Source organism: Branchiostoma belcheri, unplaced genomic scaffold (assembly GCF_001625305.1).
Source record: "Branchiostoma belcheri isolate BF01 breed outbred unplaced genomic scaffold, Haploidv18h27 scaffold32, whole genome shotgun sequence".
NCBI classification, from domain to species: domain Eukaryota; kingdom Metazoa; phylum Chordata; class Leptocardii; order Amphioxiformes; family Branchiostomatidae; genus Branchiostoma; species Branchiostoma belcheri.
This window is the reverse complement of record NW_017803932.1, coordinates 1,089,954-1,107,364: the sequence shown is the minus strand read 5'-3', so window position 1 is coordinate 1,107,364 and position 17,411 is coordinate 1,089,954. Positions and strand designations below refer to the sequence as shown.

The 17,411-nt window shown below is 40.8% G+C and overlaps 2 protein-coding genes across 3 annotated transcripts; one reads left to right on the top strand and one right to left on the bottom strand.

Annotated features, from left to right (window-relative positions):
* Positions 1-4,294: 4,294 nt before the first annotated feature.
* LOC109475026 lies at positions 4,295-8,816 on the top strand. Of its 2 annotated transcripts, XM_019775559.1 has the most exons (3): positions 4,295-4,378; positions 4,832-4,960; positions 7,519-8,816. In XM_019775559.1, the coding sequence occupies exon 3, from the start codon at positions 7,538-7,540 to the stop codon at positions 8,075-8,077; it is 540 nt and encodes a 179-aa protein (XP_019631118.1). In that variant the 5' UTR covers positions 4,295-4,378; positions 4,832-4,960; positions 7,519-7,537; the 3' UTR covers positions 8,078-8,816. The 2 variants fall into 2 exon arrangements, with proteins under 2 accessions (XP_019631118.1, XP_019631119.1); XM_019775560.1 differs by lacking the exons at positions 4,295-4,378; positions 4,832-4,960 and adding an exon at positions 6,288-6,562.
* Positions 8,817-9,060: 244 nt separating this feature from the next.
* LOC109475032 (peptidyl-prolyl cis-trans isomerase FKBP3-like) lies at positions 9,061-13,437 on the bottom strand. The gene is made up of 7 exons (XM_019775571.1): positions 13,181-13,437; positions 12,821-12,922; positions 12,193-12,297; positions 11,797-11,938; positions 11,311-11,375; positions 10,874-10,968; positions 9,061-10,573 (listed from the first exon to the last, which is right to left on the bottom strand). The coding sequence occupies exons 1-7, from the start codon at positions 13,280-13,282 to the stop codon at positions 10,519-10,521; spliced, it is 666 nt and encodes a 221-aa protein (XP_019631130.1). The 5' UTR covers positions 13,283-13,437; the 3' UTR covers positions 9,061-10,518.
* Between the last annotated feature and the right edge of the window lie 3,974 nt (positions 13,438-17,411).

Genomic DNA, 17,411 nt, shown 5'->3' with positions numbered 1-17,411 from the left:
CCGAATAAGTTGCCACAAATTACTCATAGAAACGGGACGGCACAACCGCATTCCTCTCCAGAACAGACTGTCAATACTGTAACATGAATAGAATAGAAGATGAACAACACTTTATTTTAGACTGTACTTTATATTCTAATGAAAGATCTGTCCTTTTTAATTATATCAAAGAGAAGTTCCCATACTTTGAACACCTAAGCGCAAATGATAAATTTATATTTTTGATGCGTCTAGACAAACCCTGTATCACAAACATGATCTGCTCCCACATTTTTCACTGTACAAATAAGCGAGAAGAAGTTGACCTGTCTGTATTAGCTCAGTGACTAGAACACTATGTATTAGCCTAGTATAGTACCCTTGTATGTTCCTTATGTATGTATGTCTAAGTCAAGTAGTGCATCTTTTGTCTCCAATTTTCTATATACGTTTGTTATGTGTCTGTCATACTCAGTATCTTGACCTGTACCTAGCCCGTCGTGGCATGAATGTACAATAAAGGTATTTCATATATAAACATAATCCATAACCGTAGGCCGTGGTAGTGTCTAGGGCTCGGTATTAAAATGGCGCATTTTTACCTCCCAAACGAAGTCGGGCACACATTTTCACATGAGTGACTTTCCGATGGAAGTCGTGTGTAGAAATCGGAAAATGACCAGGAGTCGAACCCGTAACCCCTAGATCTCTCGATCTCGTCTACTAGGCTGACCACCCACTAGAATTTACGAACGCACTTTACTTCTCCGGGTTTCAAAAGTCGATAAACTGATCAATGCCCTCATTTAAAAAAGGTCAACGTTTGGACAAAGCTATCAGCCGCAAAATATGCCCTGTGTAATGCTACAATTGGATAATACCCATGATAAGTTGAGAATGGTCTTTGATGTCACAAGGTCCGTCGATAATTATCCGGTGGCGGCATCTGTGTTTTAAATATTTCCTGATAAACGTAACAGCTTGGTCAGTACAGTGGACAATGTGACTAAAGATTCCTTCTCCCTTTTTCTTTCCAGTCAGGGTGTATAATAACTACAATTTTAGTGATTCATAATCATGCACTGCGTTCTGCATAATTTTTGTTTGTTTGTTTGTTTGTTTGCTTTAAGTGGGTGTTAACAAACACACTCATAATAGTCTCTCATCCAAATAGTAGATGTTTTATATATCTCTTAGATGAGATAAATGAAATTTTTTATAAAACCGATCCTGTAGACCATGTTTTCATTCATCATTCTTCTATGCAGGATTATAAAGAATTGATCTACAATTGATCATTTTAAACACGCATAGTGATGTAATAACATATCGTTTGGGTGTTAAATTTGTTGGTATCCCACAGAAAAATAAGCTTTGCATAAAACATGGTACACCTGATATTGCAGAATCTCTATTTCTGCCATTACTCGTATCTGGCCTTTATCCAGTTTAGAAATATTTTCAAAACTTTAAAATTAGTCTTATGTTTCCGTATTTAAAACGACCAGTGTTATCTGTATCAAATTTCTAATCTTCGGTAACATCGCACACAATACAAAGGGACCAAAGGGCCTGTTTTAGCGAGCCGGCCCCGCTGGCGAGGCGCCTCCTGGCCACGGTCCCTGCCCGCCCACAGCCACTGGTGGCCCGTACAGCTGGCGTTCCTTTGTACGGGGACGTCGCCGTGATGTCTCCCTCCTCCATTCATGGCAGATATTTAACGATGTCTGATGAGTTAAAAGGGGTGGAAGGGAGGAAGGAGCTCGTAGACAGAGAGTGTCTTGCTTCCCAGACGGGCCGGTAGTTGTCGGAGTTGCTGAAATGATGGGTATAACGTGTGGTCTAACAGGTGGGTATCTATATGCTTCAATAGTAATCCTCCTCGTGCACTACTCTGCATATATGCCGGCCTTGTCATGTGAATATTCATATACCGGTGTATACTGCTATGTACAAATTCATAATGTGTGTGATCGTTGTTTTCTGGTGATGAGGGGATATTTTTAAATCATTTTTGAGAAATCATTTTTATTGTTCTATTAAGGAGCATTGTTGTCGAGAGATGATTTTACAGTTCTCGTATAGTTTTTATACCTTATTAATTACACGATATCCTTATAATGTATTCACTTCAAGCACTCTCTTCAAACATGCAAAGGGCCTACAAAATCATACAAGCTTATTTTGCTATCTATGCTAGACGATTCACCAATGGCAATACCAAAGTTTCGATGATTTAAATAGGAGACAGGTCAAATAACTATTTTCAATACGGTGTCCGTGTCTCTTTTGAGGTAATCCTACACGTATACGAGAGAAAAAAATGAAAATTTCTACTAGCATGTGGAGTGTATACAAACAACCACACGCACGGCGTTACCGTCTGTCTGACCAGCAAAGCGAAGCGACTTGAACCGGAAAATCGTCGAATGTACCCCCGTCACCACCCTGTACCCGTGCGGGCTCCTGTCGCCCAGCGGCCGCCCAGCGTCTCTCCCCCACCCGGGCGAACACCGTCGCCAGTCGTCGGGCTTCAGCAGATCGGTGGGGTTTTCGTTCGAGTGGGGGAGACGACACACATACCACTACGCTGCCATCTGCAGATGAACACCAGGACCAAGCAAGGTATCCCTTTGTTTTGGATACTTAGCTTAAGCCTGTGCATCAAGAACTATATAAGGACGGGTCGACAGGTGTGTAATGTGTGTTTACTCCACAAGTAGTAGTGTATAAGTCCTAAGTTACAGATCAACAGAATCAATGTTTTAATGGCCTGCTGCGTTTGAAAAAAGCTTAATTATAAGTATACGAGAGATTTTCTATTGTTCACTCTGCAGGTTGAATGCTTCGGACTTATTAGGTACGGGTATCTGTATGTACAATCAAGTCGAGACAATGTATACATCCGCATTGCACGGCATCCGCAAACAGGTGACTCGGTAGCTCGAGTACTGGCTGTATTTTGTTAGAATACTACGGTGCGTGTGTAGTCTGTGATGTTAGATGTCAGTGGTTCTAGTCTTCTGCAGCTGCTATCCAGCGTATTAAATTCTACGTGGTGGCCAGTTTCAAAACTTATAACAAGTCCTTTTGATATATATCATATGTATATAACATAATTGATTTTCGGTTACCTTTAAACGTCTGTACAATGTCGCTCGATACATTTGTGAGAAACATGCACAGGCGTAGGGTCGGGCGCTAAAATCTGACCCCTAAGACTTATCATGGTAAGACTGAAAAACGCTGTGTCCTATTGTCCTATAGGTAGATATGCCGTAATTTTCTTTCATATTGATTTATCATTCGCTCCGGATGTATCACTTCAGGGCTTATTTGGGGTGCAACAAATACATTCTTGCAGCTTATTCATAAAACAAATTAAGTATCATTGATATGTCATTGACTGGCCATTAAATGTAGTTTATTAAAACCGTCAAAAACATAGTCGTATTCAAACCTTAACTCAAACTAAACCGTGATCCGTCAGATATTGGTGACTTCGAAAGTATTGTACAGTATGAGAGTATGATCTCTATTGTGTATTATAAACATTTCAAAGAGACATGTAGATCATATGACATATATCATGCCATACGTCTTCTATACGGCAGCTTAACTGTTTACCATATATTTTATACACTTTATATATCAGACGCATAAGCAGCAAGCTGACCAGTATACCCCATGCCATGGTCATCACACATGAACACTGCAGTCACATTAAAGCAAGCCCCCTTCGGTCGCAGCTTCATACATACATACATACATACATACATACATACATACATACATACAGACAGACAGACAGACAGACAGACAGACAGACATAATCATACTCTAATGAGTTGAAGTGTTAACGTAGTTCAGCTTCCAGCGTTTTCTGTCATACATCGTTTCTATGAGTTCTTTTCCACTCAGACCAGTCTCTAACTCAATAAATGTCCTTTAGTGTAGAGTATTGACGGCATCGTCTCCTATTTTTGCTTCTGGAGACCAAAGAAGCAGTTTACCACCCGGTTCGCCATATCGAGTAACATGGCAAGCTAGGCTTAACCTACGGCGCTTGACTACTGTAGATATCGGTGGAGAAATTAAGACTTCGATACTGTTCCTCATCTGCCTTGCCCTTGAAACTTTTCATTTGCGTCAACAAGTGTCAGCGAATATATCTCCTGTGGCTCGCCACTATTTGGTTTGAATGCTGTTCTATGACCTTTGCTGCCATATAAGGCTCACATACGTCAATGCAATACTTTAATTTCTAATTTAAGCCTAGTTGGGCGAAACCATTCCGGGGCAGTATACGGATGGGTTCTTGATAGTTTGATGTATTACTAACGCCGTCGGCATATTGTTTCTCTCACATTGTGGCCCGGTTTGGACTATACTAGGCGAGGTTTGGCTACCTTTACTTGGCTTTGGTATGTCATAACGTCGGTCATATGATGTAACTATTATTTTATAGCTGTGGTGCGCCCTTTAGGTGTACCACAGCGAAAGGTCACGGTATCTTCATAGATTTCAAGGACGACCGTATGCGTAATGCGGTTTATGGCTGGCTTCAGGGGGCTTCTGTACATCGGTAATACATTTTGTACACACACGTGAAATCTTGTTTGTAGGGTAGGGAATGGGTGGTACCACTATTGGGGGTCTGCAGGATTCTGTGACGAGTTTATGGCCGTTTAATTTGCGCCGTAAATCGTAATTTTTGGGTGGCATGGTTGAGTTTAGCGTAATACGTTACTCCAAAATATTGATATTGATGTATTTACCGAAATGCGACACGTCAAAAATTTGGCATACTAGTAATTTGTACATAATGCCCCCATGCATACCCCCACCACAGCTAACCCTAGTGGAAGGGCCGGCTGTCAGGCGGCAGAGCTGAGCCGGATGTTTAGCTGTGACCCGGCAGTGCAGACAACTGTAGACGGGGTCGCAGGAGGGCTGCATCATTCAACAGTCCTGGGCGGCGGTAAGTGAGCGTTTTATATGCGACTCTCACAAGAATTTATAGGTAGATTGTAGAAACTTTGGAATCACAAGATGAATTTTGTCCATCCATGTCAACAATCAAGGATGTAAATCGTCGCGATCGACACTGGAACTGCAAAACTGGTTACTTAGATATGCAAGAAAACTAGAGGCACCACTTAGTTTAGTCTGTGTCCTAGATCTGTATGCATGTCATGTATGATCGCCTGCATACTACATGACTATATATATGCATTTATAGTCTCCATGGGCCAGACTACCTGGATTTCTGAGAGAGAAAATCGTACTAGAAGTTAGTGGCTAAGTAGAGTGACGGTAATTCAGAGGGAGTTGTCAGGGCGTTGTGCGTGTACGCTACGGCTCCCCGTATGTATGCCACGGCTCCCAGATAATTTGTCGTGCAAATGAAGTTCTTCTTTGCAATTGTAACCCAACACTTATGTACTTATAGTAAGCTGGTGACACTTTACTTAGCTGTTTTGCTATCAAAGCGTTCCTTCGATTAAAAAAATCTATTGTGGACCAATGTACAATGCATGTACATGTACGTGCACAGCATTACACTACTGACTGGTCAAGCTAGCCTCCATAGCAGGCGTTTCGGTGCGACGTTTTAATATTGCCGTTTTTCGCCGATTGCTACTTAGCTCTCTTTTCCAGTTCGTAATTTTCTTGGCTAAGAGCAATCCGAAGACAGTGAGTGTGGGCAATCACTAAAATAAAACAAAATGCAATCTTTTCTTTTTTTGGGAGAGAGGGATCTCGACCAAAGTAAGTAAACGCCAGCCCAAGAGCCTGATATGGAGGCTAAACCGCGTCAGGTGTTTCTGATAGCGTAACTGTGGTGCCACGGACCCGCCTATTGAACAGAGTCATGTCATATTGACTTTACCGACTGTATGTACATTAGCCGACACGCTATGCAAATACGGATGTAGGCAGACTATAGTGAGTGCGTGTGCGAAGGCGAAATCAGAAAAAAATGCATAATTTGAGATTAAAATGTAGAAAAAGAACCACTGGTTAATTCTGGAAAGGATTATAAGGATGAAAGGTGTCACTAGCAGGTGTCATCACAAGGGTCACACGTTAAAAGGTGTACATGGTGAAATGCGATACGATTCTTTTATTGGGTCCCGGGCAAACTTCACACAGGAAGAGATTGCCGTTACACTTTGCGAAAGAGGGTTCGCAGCCGGAAGGTAGGGGATAGTGTTGTAACTCTTCGAGTTGCCACAATATTTGTAGTATAGTGTCTACAAAGTTGTAGAATATCACCTTGTCGCCACCTGACATGTATTTACGTGCTGTACGTGTCAGCTAGTGTAGGTATATATGTGGGGAGGGGGGCAGTGACGATCACGTTCATAGCTGAACCTTGTACTGCACACCTGCGTGATGTTCACGTGATGGTGGTTTCCCGTTAGAAGGCCGGTCGATATTGCCACACCGACAGTACAGTCTGGCAGTGGAACGGTACTATAGCTATACATGTATAAATTAAGTGCTGGTACTGTCGACTAGTTTTGACGGTTCACTGGTTACCTTCAAGTGTTGTTTGTATCAGGTGGTAACGGAAAAGGTAGGTGATTTACAGGTCGTTTTTGTTTTTACAACACATTTAGTGAGTGGTAATTTACTAGTCGGTAATCTTTTGATAGATATATATGGGTAACGGTGTATTAAAGAGAGGGGCAACCAACAAGTGGTACCTAGTATAAATGTCAGAAGTGTTAGTATTGTAGCTGGTTAGCATTATATCATGGTCTGGCCTGTCATTTGAATTTTATATAAGCGGATGATATGCTCTTTATTAGAGGTGTTCATTTGGCTCTTTTTTACGTCTTTAAAAGTGCTAATGTTTTTAAAAGTTCCACCATGCACAAAGTAAAAAGTAAAACATGTCAGAGTAGTACGACAGGTGAACGCCACACATCTGCTGTGGGAAAAACGTTGAATCGTTTGAAACGGCTTTTAACCGCGAAGCGACGCCGCAAATTAAGTATAACTACTGCACAACTACTAATCTTGCTCCACAATGTCACTAATACAACATTTGAGCGTTGAGCCGTATAAAGGCAGAACCCCTCCCTGGTCATGGCCCTCCTTTATCTCCAAGCAGATGTTGCGAGGGAAGATCGTGACATTATCTCTGCCTAGTCATAACAAGAAGCAGATATCAAACGTTACGATCGCCCCTCTCAATGTCTTGATGAAGGTTAAACATTCCCCTGGCACTCGAAGGCCATACAGTGAGAAGGTCGTAGTTAATAATTATAGAAGTCGGGCCATTTTATGACCTGGATCTAAGTGGGGCTATTTTTACCGTCAGCGGCCGTCAGTTCGTGGACAGCTGAGAAATGACGAAGTAGAGGTTGTCTTGTAACAGGTTGTCATCTGGTAACAGGTGTCAAACACAGAAAGATTACATATATTCTTTCAACAAGTAATGGCCCGTGTTATACTAGTATTTTGCCGATTATTTCGCACGACTGACCAGACACTAATCGATAATTGATGTATGTATTTCATCTGCAGGTTATCTGGAGGCATCATCATGTATTTCTGGCAACAGTGGAAGATTCTGACACAGTTACAGAGGCTGCCACGTCAGAGGCTGGTGCAGCTGACGGAAGTCCTGCAGGGCAAGGCGATGGGTGTGACAGAACCGGCCGCCGCCGCCGCCTCCACCACCGGGCAACACCTGCGCCGTCGCCCCGACGCCAGCCTGCAGGCCCAGACGGAGGGATTAGGTCAAGAGGACACCATGCTAGGGCTTAAACAGGCCTACCGGTACCCGGTGGCCAATCAACAGCGGCGGGACTTCGACCCCAGCATGCAGGTGCACGCGGACGGACTGGGCCACCATGACACGATGTTCGCGGCGCACGCCAGGGCCATGTCCACCGTGTCTGAGCAGCAAGCCCCGAGCGTCAGGAAAACCAACGGCAACGGGAACGAGAAGGGTCGTGCCCAGGTCATCGAGCAGCTGCTGTCGCCTGATGCCCCGGAGGATGTGTTGAAGCGCGCCACCGACAGACTCAGCCAGCAGGAGAAAATGCACCTGAGGCAGCTTGTGATGAAGGCCATGGTCTGATAAGTGACGGTCAGTCGTCAGGAAGGGGATGAAAAGGAACAGAGATCTATCTTTGAAAATGAAGACTTGTAGATAGACTAATATCAAACTATTTCTAATTTATCTCGAATAGTGCCTGCTGTACAATCCCATCACATTGTATCACACTATCACCTCTGAAACTACTAGTATCACAGACTTTCAACCTAATGCTACTACTTGTTCAGCTTTTGGCATGTTCCATATGTACATCTAGTCAAAATTTATAACCTGACAAACTTAAATTACTGAGCAGCAAGGTCTGCTGTAAAAGTGTTTTGTTCTTTGCAAAAAAGGTTAATTGTAAATAGTGTGGCAGTGATATTGTAGAATCTATACCTACCACATATACTAGTATTGGATACCCTGGTTGAATTGGAACCAACATTGCAAGTATATATGTTGGTTTTTGAAGAGTACACCTTTGTGTGAAACTTCATAAGAAATGCTTGCAACTTTAGAGCTATGTTATGCTGATATACATTAACCTTGAATTTCTCAAGATGTCACATTGCAACATTTCAAGTTATATGGCCTCCCAGAGTTGTTTTCTAAATCAATGCTTTTGGAGGGCAATATACATTTGTGTTACCAAGACAGGGTATAAGCTGCAGAAACGTGTCAAAGTAAATAGTTCTAATCATGCAGCATCTTTGCTTTACCAAGTTAATGTCTTCTATATATGAAATGTACATAATAAATACATGGATATGTTTTGTAAGTGTATTGTAATACTTGAAAAGAGAGAGATAGAGAGAGCGTGAGTGTGTGAGAAAGAGAGAGAGAGAGATTTTTGGATGCTCTTTGAATATTTTTCTGATAAAATAACCTAGTGGGTTGAGTCTCTCTTTTATTTTGGTGTTGTGGGTTCAAATTGCCACAGTTAAGAACAATCCCTCAGTGAATGATTCAAAGGGGTGGTTATGGCAATTATCACAAATATTGATAAAAAGACAAAGGATGTATGCCACCTTTTAGATACCTTTTATTATTGGACAAGTAACTGGCTTCTATCTATCAATGTCTGGCAAAGACTTGTGGCATCTCATATACAAAAAAATGCTAACCTAAACTTTCACAACAGCAGTTGACAACATGTCATTCTCACAATTTGTCTCATTGTTAGCTGCCTGTTTCAGTACCTAAATAAGTCAAATATCATAAGACTGCTTTTCAAATATACCTTTAAAAGGTGTCAAAAAGATTTCACAATCAGAATGGCTTAAATCTTGTTGTAAATCAGGTAACATTTCTTTATGTTTCCTAAATTTCCTTTTTCAGTGATTTCTAAAATAACATGAAATAAAATGGGAATGTCTTTGTTATTTCATGGAGGTTATTTACTAGCCATGACAAAAGCGTTACAAAAGAAAAAGAAAAAAAAGGCAATGTAGACTAAAATCAAATTTTGCCAAGATTGTTTGAATAACAGCATAATGAAAGTTAACTTGAACAGTTATCTCTATATTGCCACAAAAATAAACAGTAGATTTCTCTCTGACATATCCAGGATCACCTTGTCTAGAAGTCACAGCTATAGCAACTGTGTCTACAAGTATACAGCAATGGTCATAATGATGACTTGACTGGAAAGTTGACTTTCTTACACTTTTGATGCCAGTAAAATAAAAACTCAAGACACAAGTGTCACATCTTGACAGTGCCTCTAAGACACAACTTAGGTGACAACTTGTAAACACCGCTTTGATAGGAATATATCAGACAAAGGTATTTGAGACGAAAGAAAATATCACTCTGGAGGTTTTTGTGTCATCAAATAACACGCATTACAACAAGAAACAAACAAATAAACAAAATACTTTGCATATCAGTCTGTGATAGCCCCTCTGTACATAATACTAATCCAACCCACAGTTATAGTCCAGAGCCTTGGTATCGATGGGTAACAATCTACATCTGCATGCAAGGCATCAAAATGGTGCCAGCCAACCAGCTACTGGTGGTTATGAGGTCATCCACAATTTCCTCTTTTTGCATCCTTCATGAAGTCAGTGTGTTATGTGACCTTAGCCGGTCAGGTAGCAGAGTATCTCTGGATCATCTGTCACCATGAATCTTGGGATACTCTGCCACAGCAAGCTTAGGTTACATACAGACTTCCCTGGTGGATGTTAGAAGACGGAATTGCTGACAACCTACCACAACTTACTGCTCAGGTACTGTCATTTTGATGACATAGGGACTACCCCACTTTAGTTTCATATCATGTACAATTTAGTTCAGTTCTACCCTTCTATAACTGCCTTCTACATGAATGGAAGCACAGTTGTGTAGAGCATATATAATGAGTTCTGTCCTTAACAAATCTTCCAGGTGATCCCCTGCCTTCCATGCATGGCAGGAGGCTTACTACACTACTGTATGTGGTGTGCACTTTAACCCCTGGATGAACTCTGACCTGGTCACTCTATGTTCTCCAGCTCCACCTCAAAGGTTAATGTTGCATGAGGAGGGATTCTGAGGTTAAAGGTCAAGGAAATGTTAGTGTAACCAGATCTGTGAAGGGATTTTCCAACCAGTATAACATTCCTTTAAAAGTCCATCTCTGTTGGTACAAGTAATTTATAATCATTATGAATAAAATTTCCAACAGTACATCACCAGTCTTTGTCAAGGAATAAATCAACCCACTTTTACGACAATACTTTACATGCAAATTATGTACAAGGGACTGAAGCAATTATACATAGCCAAAAAAATGGGTTGTAGTAACAAGTATGGTGACAGAAGTCAACAAAAGACAGTACGAAAGGATACTTCTTCTCTAGCCCCTTCCTACCGTAGGCCCAGTCTGGCTCAATGACAAGCTTGGCTTTCTCCCCCTTACTCATGGTCATCAGTCCTTCATCCCACTGGAAAAAAACCAAATGAAATCTTAGCTATAATATTAATAATGTTTGTTACTATGTCATTTGAAGGTAAAGGTGTTAAACAACTACACTTTTCTTCTGTGCTAACCTTTCAGCAACTAGTCAGCTGCCTTCATAAGACAATAATGATCTCTGCTTAAGCTTTTTCCTGCTGCAAGGGGATATAAACACAGTGACGTTTGGGACCACTGCACAATCTATTGGCAAGATGTAGTTGAGACTATAACACCCTAATGTGGAGTGTCGGATGTTGAGAAGTGATCATGACATATGTCTGAATGGGCAGAATTATGCAGTACTTTATAACAATTCCTTAAGACATACCCCTCTGATAACTCTGCCTGTTCCAACCTTGAACTTCAGGGCAGTTGCTTTCTTCTTCCTGCTCCCTGTAAAATAGTTGTTTTTTTGCCATTAACACTTTCAACATCACAACATTACATTACATTACATTACCACACAACACAACACAACACAACACAACACAACACAACACAAACCATAAATCTACATACCGGAAGTTTTCTTGTTGGATTTCTTGTTGTGTTTCTTTGTCATTGCAGTTGGGGTAACCTGACAACTTTTGGCCTTTTACCTGGGGTAACATTTGGCCAGATCTACCTCTGAAGAGCCATTCATCTATTTACAATGCTTCTGAGTAAAACTGATGCGTACGCGTGTGAAGTATGAATTCCTGAGAAAATGAATTCCTGAGGAATTGCTAGAATTTTTGAAGACAGCTTACATACAGTACTATTCTAGTATTAGGCTTGCCACTCAGCAAAACGAGAGAGAAAAGTTCCTGCTGACCATCGGAGATGTTTGTGTCGAACACAGTGCCATCCTCCAGCATCCCTTTGTACCAGCAGGACACCAGGTCTCCCTTACTGGGGAAGTTCTTCCCATCACCCTTCTTCAGGATCTGTTTGGTGTATTTGGGAGCTTCTGCAGCCTGGAGGGGAAAAATGTCCAACAGAAAAAAAAAACTCATTTTCTGAGAGGTGTCATCAACCCACTCCAAACTAGGATGACAGGTTGTGTTGACTAAATAACAAGAAACAATTATGTATTGTTATTATTATTTAAGAAATGCAGTTGTAGAAAATTCCACTCCTAAAAAACTAAGAACTAACAAACTTGCAATCACTGAATACAGTACTAGTTATTTCCTGCTCTCTTTTAACTAGCTTAAAATCACCCAGCTACCTCCTCCTCCTCTTCCTCTCCTTTTGCCTTCTCAGACATCTTGAGTTCTTTAGCCTTTGCAGTCATCTCATCAAACTCCTTGTCCTGTGCAGCATCTTTGAATGCCTGCAACAAATCCTGACTGTTATCAACAAAATGGACTAGCCATACATCTATTGTAGCCTATGCTAAAAAAATATATCAGAGTACTCTAACAGCTCTATCAACTCTCAGCTTAAGTTTACATGATTTATGAAGAAAACACATGTAACCAACAAACTAAGAATCATAAGATGTAACTTATGTTATATATAATTCATGATATATAATTCATGATCACTCAATAATTGGTTGCCCCCCCTCTCCCCCATTCTACTTTGACTTAAGAAAATACTACATGGAAAATGTTGGTATACATGTAGTTATATATGTTTGTATATGAAAACAACAAAAAATGATAAATAAAAATGGAAATAATTGATTGATGGTTAACGTTATCTGTCATAAATGATTATCTAATTTGGCAATATTCCCATGTCACAGAAATCTATAAAACATAATGCAATGTTGATCAATATCTGCCACCATTATTATTCATACCCTGGTAATGAGAATTTATATCAGGTATAACGTTACATGTTCATCTTACCTTGGTGTCAAACATCTGTTTGTAAGCCTCCACCAGGTTTTCCTTCTTGCTCGTCTTGGCAACGTTCTTGGCGCTGCCCAGCATCTTGTGGTTTGCAAGAAACTGCAGAAAAATACAATGCACCATTGCAGCTGAATTACTGCACCTGGAACCGTCCATCTATTGCGGATATTTTAATCAAAATACAATATTGGTGCACTTTCATGATCACCCAAGTATCCCTTTCCTGGTGTACAACGATGAATAGTAAATACATGCATTGCAAAGTCGTAATTTTGCAAAAATAATGCAGGACATGTGTTATAAACATCAAGGGCTCAGAACATTTCTGAATAAATTTTAAAATGGATAAATGTTCACCTCCTTGGAAGCATGGTCTTGCAGAAATTTGATCAGATCTTTCTTGCCGACATCGTCCGACAGAGCCTGCTCCTCGGTCCATATCCTTTCTGGTTCTCCCATGGTTCAAACAATAGCAGATGTCGCTGGAAACAATGAAATTCTGAAGTCACGTACTTGGCGAACACGCCCACTAATATTTAACACACACAATGTAACTTGGTGCATGCAGTTCTCGGGAGGCGGGAACTGGTGCAGATGTTGACCTCTAACCCGGAAGTTAGTACGTACCACTTAGTATTGAGGGGTTTTGTTTGTTTTCTTTGATTCAAGACCATTCAATTCTCTATTTCAACTACAAAATATTGGTAACAAATGTCATAAATGGTAGATTTCAGTCATTTACAAGATGTTGATTGAAACATTCAATGTAAATAAATTGTTTACATCAATAATGGACTCGTCCACTATGCAAGGCGATTTATTTATTGGAATGATTGAAAGTAAGCAGACGAATACTAAAGATATTGAAAACCGAGGACATTACATGGATAGACACTCAATCTGATGTTACGTCCGGAAGGTGTCTCCTTGTTCTTCCTCCGTATGTTTTCAACAGGATTCTTTGCACCCCCATGAAACTCCTTCCTCTTCGCCCCCGCCGTTCTGCTTCGCCCCCGCCCCGTTCTGCTTCGCCCCCGCAAAAAATCTGCTTCGCCCCCGTCGTTCCTCTACGCCCCCGGCGCAATTCTGCTTTGCCCCCGTCCTTCTGCTTAGCCCCCAATGGCGGCACAGCTCACAGTCGACACGAAAATCGTCTGCAAAATAACAATAAAGGCTGTGCCGCCAAATTTAAAGTAGTCCATGCCCCGGCAAACATTCTGGACCACCTTTCTGCCAAGTGGCGTTGCACAAATCCTTCCCATTCAAAAGTTTACCCCTACCTCACGGCCCGTCAGTGGTTCTTACGTTTATAAGTACTGGCGTTTATAAGTACAGCCGTGAGTGAAATTTCCCGCCAGTACTTATAAACGTAAGAACCACTGACGGGCCGTGAGGTAGGGGTAAACTTTTGAATGGGAAGGATTTGTGCAACGCCACTTGGCAGAAAGGTGGTCCAGAATGTTTGCCGGAGCATGGGCTACTTTAAATTTGGCGGCACAGCCTTTATTGTTATTTTGCAGACGATTTTCGTGTCGACTGTGAGCTGTGCCGCCATTGGGGGCTAAGCAGAAGGACGGGGGCAAAGCAGAATTGTGCCGGGGGCGTAGAGGAACGACGGGGGCGAAGCAGATTTTTTGCGGGGGCGAAGCAGAACGGGGCGGGGGCGAAGCAGAACGGCGGGGGCGAAGAGGAAGGAGTTTCATGGGGGTGCTTTGTTTCATGGCGATCAGTTTAGCTATGAACTGTCCGGAAGAATGTTTTGAAAGGGGCATTCGATATCAGCAATGCTGCCTTGGTGACCTTTGTATTGATTTGATTAGATTAGATTAGATACTTCAATCAATTACATTGTATAACGTTAGCTAGCTACTAAATGTCTCTCATTAGGCAGTGAACAACAAGTGGAGGAATCAAAGCCATTGCACCATTATATCGTGTCTATGGCACAGATGCATTTAATAAACAACAAAGTGATATATCATGCCAACTTCTCAAAACATCATTGCTATAGTCATTTTGTTACTTCAAATACAGCCATTTATGATAATATGTAATAAAAAAATTACTAAGTAAACAGCACTGTTATTAACAGTAATTCAATTTCCTGAACATAGTATGAATATATAACATCAGTGTATAACTTGGTGGCTCTCTGGAGATGGGTAACCTTGGGCCCACTGCTAATGGTAATTGACATAAAGTCTTAAAGTCTCAAGTCCATCATCGTACAAGTCATCATTTCTATCCTTTTTAATGTCGATCATGTCAAAACATCTGATCCTTTCCCTTTTTTAATCTTTGCATTAAATCTGGTATGATCAACCAGGAGTTTATGAAGATTCTGTAATTTAACACAGATATATAGTCAAGTATGCACACAAAATTACGACACTAACATTTCATAATTCAAAACAATTTTAAGCACAGAGCATGTAAAATAACAGGTTTGCTGCATGTCAATAAACATTATTATGGGTGCTTTCTCAACCACATAGCACATGGAACTGTTCAATACTTCTCGCTATTAGGTTACAGAAGGAACCTCGGAAAAACATCTATCACTCCCTTACAAGTTTCTCAAGCAATAAGATTATGTGTTGTTTATACAACTCCAAAATACTGTATCCAAAAGACAATATATATATCACCCTACTCTCCAAGCAGAGGTTCGGGTTTTGGGTTATTTTTGGCATGTTTTTAAGACTTTTTTTTATCGGGGTTTCTTTTTTGCACTGGAATTTTTCTTTCACCCAACCCAATTTTTTTGTAAAAGATTCCAGTGCAAAAAAGAAACCCCGATAAAAAAGTCTAAAAACACGCCAAAAATAAACCAAAATCCAAACCTCTGCTTGGAAGATAATGTCATCCCAAGTCTGGGACCTGACAGTGTTCTTTTGTCATCATCTCAGACACGGACAACATAAGGTTGATGGTGGTTTTTACATGATGTGATTATTGATTGGGAGTCATGCAAATATACGGGTGGCGATGTTCGCAATTCCTGTCATTCCACTGTCCGCTTTTCCCAGCTGTGCCTAGAAATACCTCAATCCAATGTCCGGTACCGGCCTGTTGAAAAAAAGTTACACACACTATACCTTTTTCACAGGTAACATTCCCATATTGCATTTAGATAATTAGCCTCCACTACGAGTATGTCATATAGAATCTATCTGTATCTAGTTTCGTGCAACATAATAGAAAGGAAGTAAATTCTGACAAATTTACTTTGCAAAATGCCATCATTCTCTGGAAGAAAATGGAACACAGGAAAGAAAAAAGTATTTTGGTTTTAAGCTTCATTTCCTAAACAATCCGAAAGTTGACCTAAAAGTTACTATGTTGGTTCTACTGTTCTTTACTTCCAATCAAGTGGTCTCCGCTGGAATGAACGAAAAACATTTTACTAAAATTATTTTACGTGTTAGAATACATTTTGTAACTTGAAACAATAAGGAACACTCACCCGAGGCCTAGCGCCAGCACAGTGTTCTCCCTTAGGTCCTTCAGCCATCGGGTCATTGTTAGGCTCCCCTGGAACCCAGTTCGTGTAAGAACATCGTGAACCATCCGTCCACTTCCACATCCACCGTCCGTCTGGTGAAGAAGGCGCTTCTCTCCTCAGGCCCAGCCAGACAAGTCTATTATCGACTGCAGTTAAATGAAGGTTAGTTACTTACTTACGTAATGATACTGCTTGTCCTGCCATGTAGGGTAGAAATGTGGTTAGACAGATATAAGGTATGAGGTCATGGAAATAGTTTTAATTAACATTGCAGGTTTTGACTTTTTCGGAAAGACAATAGCTAATGAAATGTCCCACATTTTGTATGATTAAGTGGGCTGTGGAATTTTTTCATTAGCTGAAATGTAGCTTGTTTTATTCTAATCTTGTATTACTTACCATCTCTCATGAGACGTGTGATGAATCGGCTTTCCTGATAGTCAAGGACAGACGCAAGATGAGCATCGAGTCGTCTACATCCCCTGTCTGCCTCTGACCAGCTGACTGGATCCCGTATCAGCTTGTAGCAGTAGTTGTTGTATTTATTCAGTCTCCACGAAAGTTGACATTGTGGTGCTGTAACAAACGATAGATTGGGAAAGAATAGAGACGGTCTATGCATCAAGGTTTAAAGGTTTTCTACTAAAAGCTGTTTTGGCAGAACCTGATCTAATTCAATCTGGTTTCGTCAAATTATGAACCAAATCGATTAGGCTGCTTGCGAGAACAAAAGAAAAAATAATTCAGGAAAAAAATTACATTTACGCCCATAATGGTACATGAGTAGTGATTGATTTGTCAATTTTTTTTTGTGTTTCTTTTTTGTGCTGTTCATCATACTCATTCCCGCGTTGATAAAGTATTGTTAAAGCAATGTTATTAAGAGACCATTGCTAATCCGCTAACAGTGCTTACCTGTTTCTGGTAGAGGTGCGACAGTTCTTGGTACGATCCCAGCGGTAACAGTGGTAGTCGATTTGACTCGCCTTAGCTGAGTTGACAAGGCTTTATAAGTCGAGTTGATGATTGCAGAGATGTTTTCTCTGTAGAATGCCGTCGACAAGGTGATGCCGAGTCGCTTTG

What these genes read in the sequence shown, in the direction of transcription:
- LOC109475026 (XM_019775559.1), top strand. Translation starts at nt 7,538, where the DNA reads ATGTATTTCTGGCAACAGTGGAAGATTCTGACACAGTTACAGAGGCTG.
- LOC109475032 (XM_019775571.1), bottom strand. Translation starts at nt 13,282, where the DNA reads ATGGGAGAACCAGAAAGGATATGGACCGAGGAGCAGGCTCTGTCGGAC. An exon ending in AACAGATGTTTGACACCAAG is followed by an intron (nt 12,298 to 12,820) that starts GTAAGATGAACA and finishes GATTTGTTGCAG; the next exon opens with GCATTCAAAGATGCTGCACA. An exon ending in AGGAAGGGGCTAGAGAAGAA is followed by an intron (nt 10,574 to 10,873) that starts GTATCCTTTCGT and finishes CTTTAACCTCAG; the next exon opens with AATCCCTCCTCATGCAACAT.